We start from the raw sequence: 12,129 nt of genomic DNA, 5'->3' as shown, positions 1-12,129 counted from the left end.
CTAGAACTTTTAGGATAAAAATCTTGGGTTTTTCTTAGAGTAATTATATGGGTTTCTTGATGTTAAAAGATTGTTTGATACAAAATCTTGATAGAAAATACTAGGACCTGTAAGAAATTTTTTTTTCTAGTGTGTGTTATAATTTTTAGTTAAACAGTTTAGGTCAATGTATTTAAAAATTTGCTGCCTAAAAGAGTTACCATATATTCCATAACCCTTTTACTTATAGGAGGATTTGCTCATCAAAGATTTTTTATAAGTTAAATTATATATGTTCTGTAACATTATGTCTTTAAATCTAGGTTACTCTTAATACTAAATTGCTCATTTCTCTAATTGTAGTTTAATAGGGGTTTAGAAAATATATTTTGAAATTTTTCTGCTCATGGTTTTTCTTTTGAAAGTATCTATGTTGGCTGAATGTTATTGATGTAAAAATTTTTTCTTGCTTCTCAACCCTCCTTCTATTTGAACGCCATTGTAACTTCTTTTGCCAGAAGTATATACTACTAAAGGGTAAGGTATGGTGGTAATCCCGGTAATCCCAAATAGGGTAGATAGCATGAATCAGAAGGAAATTTGGGCGCACATAGTTACATGGGGAGACGGATTTAATTTATCCCCTTGGGAAGAGATTCAGCTGTTCAAGACCAAACATTCCATAATGTCTGCCCAACAACTCAGTTACATGAGGGGAAAAAAAAGATAAGGTATTGACATATTGAAATTCTTTTATCATATAGAAACTGCAGCACATTAAACACAGTTTGAGAGAGAATTTCTTATACTATTTTATAGATTTGTGACTATTATTGTTTTTATCCTTAGATAGCAACATGTTCACAAATAAGTTCATTTTCCTGCAATTTGGTTGTGTCCAGAAGTAACTTTAAAGCATAATTTTATTTGTGACTGTCTAAGTAGTAGGATTCCTTAGAATTTGAAGGTACTTAAGGTTGTATGAAGGCAGTTTTGAAATGGTTAAACAAAAGTGAAAATTAGTTTCTTACCCTGCCTGAAAGTCTTGTTGGTTACATGAGGGAGGAACAAAGTACTTCTCAGTTTGTATTATAACTTTGGAGATCTAAATTTGGTGGATTTCTGTCTCACTTTCGTGTTTTGTGTTGTTAATATTTTGTTTTGGTCTTTTAAGGACATCTGTCAGCATTTAAATGGAATAAAGTTTAAAATTTTCACATTTAGAAGCCTTAAAAATGACATTTTTAGAAAAAATATTCTCAAATCAGAATAATGTTAGTGACATCTTAACCATTTAATCATTGAATAGGATTACATGTGTATAGATGATAAAAGTTATTTTACCAGTTTTGCCTTACTGAGATACGACATTCTTCAGACCTAGTTTGTCCTCATGAATTTTTTTTAGTCACTTTTATTTATCTTATGCAGAGGAGCAGTCTAAAACTAATAATCTAGCAAATGATATTTAAGGAATATTACTATCATCCCAATAGTCAGAAATTTAGAGATCCAGAGTACCGGGGGACTTCATGAAGACCCTCTACTTAAAGTAGTGATTTTACGTTAGGACTCTGAGGATTATGAGTATATTTGATTTGGTTAGGCTTTTGAGAAGTTTATTTTTAGGGCATGGGATTTTAATAAGAGATAAATATAGATGACACTTCTTTTAGAAAATGTAGAATGTTTATATTTTTTTGTATGTTTGAAGACTATAATAAAAATCCTATTTGACAAAAAATTTAATTTTTTCATCTTATATTTCCATCTCATATTATTTTCCCAGTGAAATTTTTATAAGGGTTTTTCAGGACAAACAAAACCTTGTATCTTTTAGTGGTATGTGGGCTTCATTTTTCTAATTAAGCTGCTATTTTATATGTAAGTGTCATACTTTATGAAATTCTTCTTTAGGTCACTGTACTCTATTTATTTATTAAAAACTTCCACATCTATTCTTTTATCATTTCCTCATGACCCTATTATCAGTATTAAAATTAAGTGATAAACTTATGTTAAAATTTATTCCTCATCCTTTCTAGTATTTTTCAATGAAAATTCCTACTGTAATCTAAATATTTAACAAACTTCTGCTTAACTCAGTATTAAGGAAATGTCAGGTCTAAGGCATAATAAGAATATAAAGATTCCATAAATCTTTTTACAACAGAAAATATACCCATTTGTTATGATGGTCACAACATACCCATTAAAGATGCTTACCTTTGTTTTTTTAAAGAAATATGTTCACAAAACTAGTTTTTCTGTTAACAGTTGCCACTATATAGTTTTCTTTCTGTATTCCAAAAGCAGCAGCTTTCATTAAAGAATTAACCTCATGGTTGATAAAAGCACTTCCCTTATTTTTTATTTTTTAATTTGTTTATTTATTTTGAGAGAGACAGAGACAGCACGAGTGGGAGAGAGGAAGAGAGAATTCCAAGCAGACTCTGTGCTGCCAGTGCAGAGCCCAATATGGGACTCAAACTCAGGAAACTATGAGATCATGGCCTGAGCTGAAACCAAGAGTCAGATACTCAACTGGCTGAGCCATCCAGGCACCCCAAAAGCATTTCCCTAATTTTTAAAGGCTGATGCTTATTGTCTCACACTTCAGACATTTGTATCATCCTGTTTTTATTGTTTGGTCCCGTAGCTGACAATATGAGCTTGCAACATAAAGGAGGAAAAAAAATGATATAACATGTACTTATATGCCTGAACCTTTGGTGTGGGGGGGCTGGTGGGTAAGGTGTTATTAAGAAGGTTTTGAAAGTGTGATTTGATTTTTCTTCTAAAACAACTATCAAATGTAGAGAAGCTATAGGACTGAGTATGTTTCTTAGGGGAGATTTCATTTGTGGGAATTATTTCCAAACAATGCATTGTGCTATATTATTTGAAATATTAATTACATAATTACTTTTGAAATTAATATAAAGATTTAAAATTTAAAAATTCTGGCAACCTAATAGCAATAGCATTGGTTTGACTTTGATTTTATTCTCCTCTGTAAATTAAACCTAATGCAGAATAACTGTTTAGTATGCTTCATTTCTTTTCTATATTGTCTACATAAATACTATAAAAATGAGTTGTATGTTTTTAGTTTATAGAAAGACAAGTTTTCTTTAAATTCTGTAATTTAAAAAACTATTTCAGAAGAGATGATCATGACTTTCTATCATTTACTATGAAATAATTTTTAGTGAAGAAGATATTTAAATGTACTTTTACTGTTTTTCTAAACCTCCATACTAAAGAATTAAGTGAAAGAATAATTCCATTTTACTGAGTATACTATTTATTCTTTTAGCTTTAGGATCCTTTTCTACTGTATTTGGTGAAGAATGGAAGGAGAAGACTGATAGAGATTTTGTTAAGGTAATTCACATAAATTAAAATACTGAACCATCGAATCACATGTTGCCAAATGCCAATTTATACTCCAGTCTTTAGTATAATATATCAAGATACCTATGTAAAAGTTGTGATTGAGTAAAAAGTACCGTAGAATAGCAAATAAACAGAAATAAAGTTCTGTTTTTATTATATGTTGATTTCTGAAAATGATAAATCTATAACAAAAGCAAGAAGTCTGAGAATACCTAGATTCTGAGCAGTATTCTAACTAATTTCTGTAGGGTTGTTTTTCAGTCCACTTAATCAATCTTTAGTCGTATCTGATATTTCACTTGATTCATTTGTTAAATTTTATTTTAATGTCTATGTTTTAATTTTTTTTAATATTTTATTTACTTTTGAGAGAGAGCGCGCGCGCAAATGGGGAGGGAACAGAGATACACACACACACACACACACACACACACACAATATCCAAGATTGGCTCCAAGCTGTCATCACAGAGGCCAACGCAGGGCTCAAACTCACAGACTCTGAGATCATGACCTGAGCCAAAGTCAGACGCGTAATCAACTGAGCCACACAGACGCTAGAGGTGTCAAAACGCTTAACCAACCGAGCCACACAGACACTTAGTGTCTGTGTTTTAATTTCTAGAACTTTTCTTTGTATTTTTTCAGATTTTCGCTTTTGATCTCTTACGCTTTTAACAATTCAAATACTATATACTTAAGATATATTGTATTAAAATTCAAATGATGTACAAATTAAATATATAATATACAAATATAAATATATAAAATATAAATTGAAAATTAAATGTATGTGTACAAACACACACACCTGAGAATTCTAATACTTAAGCCACTTGCAACTCATTCTAGTCACTCTGACTCATGGTGGATTATTCCTTTTGTTTTACAATGTTGGTTTTAACTTTAGCAGACGTTTCTGTGGGATTTTTTATAGATTGGATGGAGAGTTTATTTCTTCACTTCTGATAGGCATTTGCCTGTGACCTGAAAAGAAAAGCTGTTCAAAATGATTTTATATTAATTTCCTTATTGGAGATTCTGATGACTCTTATAATAAAACCATACCTATGGAGACTGTGGGGCAGGCTAGTGGTGAAATATTTAGGAGACTGTTTTTAACTCAAGAGATCAAGTAGAGACAGTCAACCCCTTTTGCTTCCTGTATTTGAGGATATTAAACCTTCCAATTTCTGACCATGATACGGAGCTACGTATTAACCCATGATACGGAGCTACGTATTAACCCCCCGCTTCACAAACTTGCTCAAAGTCATGTATTCTGTCCTCACCCACCCGTTAGAAGCCAAGCCTCTTGGTTGTAGTTAGGCAGATAATTCCTTAACTCCAGAAAAAGAGTAATTAAAGTTGTAAGATGAACGAATTGTGCATTTACTTATCCAGTCACAGTGAGGAGTGGGGCTTGTCAGTATAATCACTTGAAATCACAAAGACACAAATATGTTGAAGATGATTAGATGATCACCTCTCTTGCATGTTTTCATTAACTTCTGCTCTTTTATTTCTTTTTGTACACTGTATTTTTTGGTTTAAGTATTGCACATTTTGTAATCTTGTATTGGTGCTTAGATCATTGATTTTTGTTTTTATTTTTTCTAATACATACATTTAAAGCCATAAAATTCCTTCTAAGCACACATTAAACTTTATTCTTCCAATTCTGATATTTCATGTTTTCATTAAAGGTCACTTTAAATTATCTTATAATTTTCATTATGATGTCCTCTACATGGATTATTTTGAAGGGAGATTTCTTTCTTTTTATTTTTTTAAGTTTTTATTTAAAATTCCACTTAGTTAACATACAATGCAATGTTAGTTTCAGGTATACCATATAGAGAGTCAACACTTCATGTAACAAATGGTGTTCATCACAAGTGCACTCCTTAATCCCTATCACCTATTTACCCATCACCCCACCTACCTTCCCTCTGGTAACCATCAGTTCCCTTTAATTAAGAGTCTGTTTCTTGGTTTGTCTCTCTGTCTCTGTCTCTGTCTCTCTCTCTCTGTATCCCTTTCCTTGTTTTCTTTCTTAAATTCACATATGAGTGAAATCATGATATTTATCTTTCTCTGATTGACTTCGCCAAGTTTTATATTCTCTAGCTCCATCCATGTTGTTACAAAGGGCAATATTTCATTCTTTTTTTATGGCTGAATGATATTCCATTGTATATGTAGATAGGGAGGTAGATAGACCACTCTTCTTTATCCATTCATTCATCAGTTGATGGATGTTATTTCCATAATTTGGTTACTGTAGATAATGCAGCTATAAATATTGGGGTGTATATATCCCTTCGAATTAGAATTTTTGTATTCTTTGAGTAAATGCCTAGTAGTGCAATTTGCTGGACTTGTGGGTGGTTCTATTTTAACTTTTTGAGGAACCTCCATACTGTTTTTCAGAGTGGCTGCACCAGTATGCATTCCCACCAGCAGTGCAAGGGGGTTTCCCTTTTTCCACATCCTTGCCAACACCTGTTATTTGTGTTGTTGATTTTAGCCATTCTGACAGATGTGAGGTGATACCTAATTATAATTTTGATTTGTATTTCCCTAATGATGATTGGTGTTGAACATCTTTTCATGTGTCTTTTGGCCATCTGTATGTCTTCTTTGGAAAAATGTCTATTCATTTTTCTTTGGAACAATGTTTTTGCCCATTTTTAAATTGGATTCTTTGTTTTTGAGTGAGTTTTACAAGTCCTTTATATATTTTGGATAGTAACCCTTTATCAGATGTGTCATTTGTAAATATCATCTCTTGAAGGGAAGTTTTTTAATATCCCCAAACATGAAGTTTTTCCAGTTTTCTTTTTCTTATTAATATCTAATTGAATTTCACTATGCAGAAACAATATACTCTGTATAATCTTAAACTTTTGAAATATTTTCACTGTTTATTTGTTAGCCTAGCATTAATGAGATTTTATAAACACTCTTCACATTTGAAAATAGTACACATTCTGAAGTTGCTGGATATTAATTTCTATGTATGTCAGGCCAACATGGTTAATCATGATACTGCTATCAGTACTGACTCTTCTGTCCATTTATTTCTTTATTTATGGAGAGAGGTATATTACAAACACCTAACGTAATTGTTGATGTGACTTTCCTTATATTTCTGTAATTCTGTGTTTTTATATTTCAAGACTGTTCTATAGTGCACACTTCCAGATGTTGTATCTTTCTGGTCAGTTGAACATATAAAGTATCTTTTTTACCTTTAAGTCTACTTTTTTTTTGATCTTACATCACTATAACGTCATATACCATTTGGTTGTGGTTTGTATGGCTTACATTTTCCTTTGAACCTCTCTTTTGGCTGGGGGGGTAGTGCAAAAATAGTAACTTTGATTTTATATATTTATTTATTTTCAATAATAGAATTTAGTGATTCATTACATATAACACCCAGTGCTCATCCCAACAAGTGTCCTCCTAAATGCCGCTCACCCATTTAGCCCATCCCCCCACCCAGCACTTCTCCAGCAGCCCTTTTTGTGTTCTGTATTTAAGAGTCTCTTATGGTTTGTCTGCCTTTGTGTTTCACATTATTTTTGCTTCCCTTCCCTTATTTTCATCTGCCTTGAACTGTTCTTACTTATCCTTGTATTTTAGATCTTTTTTATATATAAACAACATACATTTGGGCTTTTTATTTTCCAGTATGAAAATCTTTGTTTTTAAATTAGTGCATTTATTCAATTTACATTAAATATAGTATTGATATAATTGTGTTTAAATATGCAGTATTTTAAATTGGTTTCTATATGTCCTGCCTATTTGGTTTTGTTTTCTTCCCCTTCCTCCTTTCTTACTTTTTTTAAAAATTGATTTGACCAAGTATTGTTTACTATTCAGTATTCTGCCTACTGTTGCTTTGGTATTTTACACTTTTTCAGTTCTCTTAGTGATTACACTAGAGATTATAATTTTATTTTATTTAGTTATTATTTTTTAAATGTATATTTATTTATTTTGAAAGAGAGAAAGAGCATTTGAGTAGGGGAGGGGCAGAGAGAGAGAGGGAGAGACAGAGAGAAAGAATCCCAAGCAGGCTCCACACTTCCAGCACAGAGCCCAATGCAGGGTTCGAGCCCATGAACCACGAGATCATGATCTGAGCCAAAGTCAAGAGCTGGACACTTGACTGACTGATCAGTTACCCAAAAGTTATAATTTTAATTATTACTAATTTAGTAAATTAGTACTTTTACCACTTCTTAGATAATGCAGGGACACTAAAACAACTGCCATTTCCATTTACTCATTTTTGATGTATACATACTGCTCTTGTTATGCATTTCTTTGCTCTTTTTCAGACCTCTTAAAATAGAATCTTAGGCCATTGGTTTTAAACATCCCTTCTTGTTTCATGTCAGCATATAAAGCTATAAATTCCGATAAACTGCTTGAGATGTATCCCACACATTTTCTTATGTTAAGTTTTCATTATCATTTAGCTCAAGATATTTTCTCATGTGCTTTGTGATTTCTTCTTTGATTTATGGGTTATATAGAAATGCGCTGTTTAATATCTGACTTTTTTCTTTCAATGTAGCTTTTAATATTAGTATTATTGTTACAGTTATTATTACTCACTTTTATCACATTTCATTGTTTTCAGAGAACATAATTCTATATATGGGCTTGTAAACTTAACAGAATTTGTTTTACAGCTCAGCATATGGTTTTCATGAATGTTCCATACACACTTGAAAACATTGTATGCTCTACTATTATTGAATGCAATGTTTATTAATAACAAGTCAAGATATTTGACAGTGTTCAAGACTTTTGTATCATTACTGCTTTTCTAATAATTGTTCTAGGATTTCCCTGAGAGCTGAGTGTTAAAATTATCAACAGCGTGAATGTTCTGTCTCCTTTTAGTTCTGTCAGGTTTTTTTTTTAATAAGTGTTTGTTCATTTTTGAGAGAGAGCATAAGCATGGGAGAGGCATAGAGAGAGGGAGACAGAGGATCTGAAGTGGGCTGTATGCTGACAGCAGCTAGCCCAATGTGGGGCTCAAACTCACGAACCATGAGATTATGGACTGAGCCACCCAGGCATCCCAGTTCTGTCAGTTTTTGTATTTTGAACCTTTGTTATTAGTTGCATATACACTTAGGATTTTTGCATTTTCTTGATGATCTAGCTTTTATGTATCCATATGAAATATTACTCTGAGCTCTGGTAATATCTTATTTTTTGAAGTATCTTCCCTGGTATAATTTATCTATAGCAGCTTTTTTATGATTAATGTTTTCATGATATATCTTTTTCTATCCTTATGCTTGTCATCTGTGGTTTTATATGCAGTGTTTCTTATAGATAGCTTATAGTTGGTTCTTGCTTTCCCATCTTCCCTTACTATAGTTTTTCTGTAATTTCTTCCTTTTCATGAATGTGTTCAGACCATTTATACTTTATTGAAATTATTGATGTGGTTGAGTTTTGGTTCTTAGCTTTTATTTTCCTAAAACTTTTATTTTGCCTTTATATTTGAAAGATATTTTTGCTGAAGATAAAATTACATGTTTTTAAGGTATTATCTGAGCAGTTTTAGGGTAATGTTTCATTGACATTCAATTTACATTGTTACTGACAAGACATCAGTTTTATTCTTATTATCTTGTGTGTGATGTGTGTTCTAAGGTGTTTGCTTAATCATCGATTTTTATTTTGGCTATGATGTGTCTTGTTGAGGTTTTCTTTGCTTTTCTTGCTTGGGATTTATTTAGCTCTTTTGGTTGTAATTTTTCATGAATCTGGAAAGTTTGGGCAATTATTCCTTCAAATATTTTCTTTCCCTTATTTTTCTGAAACTGTGTTTATACAAATGTTAGACCATTTACTCTCCCACAGGCCACTGAAATTCTGTTCATTGTTTTTAGACCTTTTTTTTCCCCTGTGTACTTCATGGATAGTTTCTGTTGTTATGTTTCACTTACTCTTGTCCAGTTAAGCACCCCCAGTCATGTTTTTTATTTCAGAGACTATATTTGTCTACTCTAGAAATTCCATTTGATTTTCTTTTAAAACATACCATTTTTCTTCTAATTGTGTTCATACTTTCCTTTAAATCTTTGCCCATATTTAATAAAAAATAAAATGCTATTAAAAATGTTTTAAAATCTGTCTGCTAAGTCCATTATCTTTATTACACCTGGGTTTGTTTTTGTTGAAATGATTTTTTTCTTAGTTATGGATCATGTTTCCTAGTTTCTTTGTACATTCAATAATTTTTATTGGATATGGATATTGAGAATGTTACATTATTGAGTATTTAGATTTTGGAGTTTGTTCTGGCATGCTTTTGATTGACATATAGATTGTGACATATTGATCCTTCAGAAGATTGTTTTAAAGCTTTGTTATGATTGAGATGGATTAGTCTTTGCTCTAGCACTAGTTTATCCCTATTCCTAAGGCATGGCTTTGTTTGGATTTTGACTGAATTAGCAGGGTATTTAATAAATTTTTTTCTGTTTTGTGAATTGTTCAATATGGCTTCTCAATAGTTTTTCTCCATTTTTTTTTGCCTTGTGTTTTGGAATTCAGCCATACATCAGTCAACTCAAGGCAGTCCCGTGTAGATTCATGGAGTTTTCTCTTCATTGCTCTTCTTTCTTGCAAGTTTCCTCTAAAATTCTAGTTCTTTTGGCCTTGCTGAACTGATCAGTTTCCTCAGCTTTGCTGTCATCTCCTAAGATTTATTGTCCCTTTGCTTTTGTCTAGAAAGAGTGTCCTATAAAACTATGGAGGAGTCGTTGGATTTACTTCATTTGTTTTCACTATTTCAGTGATTAGTTTTACATTACTTTGTTGTCCAATCTCTGAAAACAGTTGTTTTATACATATTGGTTTTATGATAAGAGGACCGCTGAAGTATCAGTTACTCCATTATGGCCTGAGCAAAAGTCTCTTCCAGGGATTTTTTTCTTAGATTTTAATTTTATGTGTATTTCTACCTCATAAGACATTTTTTAAGTAATTCATTATCTTGATTTAAACTACATCTACCTTTTCATTTATTTTTCTTTAATGCTCGTTTGTAGATGACATCTTTTCTTGGTTTTCATTTGCCAGTTTTCATTCTTCAAGGGCAATTTAACTGTATAAAGATTTTAGTTTGGCAGATAATTTCTTCCTTCACTTAAAAAATGTCCCATTGTCTTCTAGCTTCCATAATTTTATTTATTTATTTATTTATTTATTTGCAAAGCCTGCTGTCGTATTAGTTATCCTTTTCAAGATTATCTATTCTTTTCTGTCTTTGCATTTTAAATTGGGTTTTGTTTTAGGGGGTTGTGTGTGTGTTTTTTACATTTTTTTAAATGTTTATCCATTTTTGAGAGAGAAAGTGAGACCATGAGCAGGGGAGGGACAGAGAGAAAGGGAGACACAGAATCCAAAGCAGGCTTCGGGCTCTGAGCTGTCAGCACAGCCTGATGTGGGGCTCAAACCCACAAACTGTAAGATCATGACCTGAGCCAAAGTCAGATGCTTGACCGACTGAGCCACCCAGTTATCCCTGTTTTGTTTTGTCTTCGTTTTTCAGGTATTTTATTATTTTATTATGATGTTCCTACACATTTTTATTTCTCTTTCTTCAGAGTTTGGAGTGCTTCTTAAGTCTGTAGGTTAACATCTTTGAATTGTTTTAGAAAATTCTTTGCCCTGTCTCTTCAAATATTGTTTCTTACCATTCTCTCTCATCTTTCTCTGGAACTCCAATTATCCTTATTTTAGAACCTTTCACTCTATGCCCTGTGTCTTGTATGCTTTTTTTTTTTTTTTCCATCCTTTTGTCTCTTTTTGCTTCCAATTTGTTATTTTCTTTTGTACTCTCTTTTAGTACACTAATTGCTTCTTGAGTTGTATATCAATTAGTAAATTGAGTTGTCTTTTCAGTTCTAGAATTTCTATTTAACTCTTATAGATTTCTAAAATATTTTATTTAGTTAGTTTATTTTTGAGAGAGAGAGAGACAGAGTGGGGAAGGGGCATAGAGAGAGGGAGACAGAATCCCAAGCGGGCTTCACATTGTCAACACAGAGCCCGACATGGGGCTCGCACTCACAAACTATGAGATCATGACCGGAGCCAGAGTCAAAAGTCAGATGCTCAACCAACTGAGCCACTCAGGCACCCCAGTTCTTATAGTTTTCATTTATTTGCCAAATTTTTCTCTTACTTCTTTGAATTTATAATCCATGATCATCTAAAATTCCATGTCTGATATCTATTATTTGGATTTCCTATGGCTCTTTTTCCTTGTTTATTGAACATTGGGTTTTTTTTCTTTGTATGCCTAGTTCTTGTTTATTGTTCGCAAACATTTTTTATTGGGAGTTCTTTGAGCAGTGGATCCTTTTGGTGGTGGACTTTTTCTAAACTAGAGGCTTTAAATGCAAAAGAATCTTAATTCCAAAAATATAAAATCAATTATTTTGAAATTTACATACCCAAATGCTTAGAAATGAAAAGTGAATAGTCTATGTACTTCTTTATTAGTTCAAAGGTAGCAAGATAATACAACCCTAAATTAGTACAAAAATAACAAGGTAATACAACCTTAACCCCAGGTTAAGAACCTAGTCTGTGGTGGGGCGCCTGGGTGGCTTAGTCGGTTAAGCGTCCGACTTTCGCTTAGGTCATGATCTCGCGGTTCGTGGGTTCGAGCCCCGCGTCGGGCTCTGTGCTGACTGCCGGC

At 32.4% G+C, this 12,129-nt stretch overlaps 1 protein-coding gene across 2 annotated transcripts in view; it reads left to right on the top strand.

The window, feature by feature from the left end:
- ARID2 (AT-rich interaction domain 2) overlaps positions 1–12,129 on the top strand; it is a 166,706-nt gene that overhangs the window by 90,550 nt on the left and 64,027 nt on the right. For both annotated transcript variants that reach the window (XM_039243109.1, XM_039243108.1), the window contains exon 6: positions 3,299–3,366. In XM_039243109.1, the coding sequence (XP_039099040.1) occupies positions 3,299–3,366 (68 nt within the window). The remainder of the gene's footprint in view (positions 1–3,298; positions 3,367–12,129) is intronic.

This window comes from Hyaena hyaena, unplaced genomic scaffold (genome assembly GCF_003009895.1).
Source record: "Hyaena hyaena isolate Hyena2069 unplaced genomic scaffold, ASM300989v1 scaffold_221, whole genome shotgun sequence".
In the NCBI taxonomy this organism is placed as follows: Eukaryota; Metazoa; Chordata; class Mammalia; order Carnivora; family Hyaenidae; genus Hyaena; species Hyaena hyaena.
Note: the sequence above shows the minus strand (reverse complement) of the source record. Positions and strands in the feature narration are given on the sequence as shown.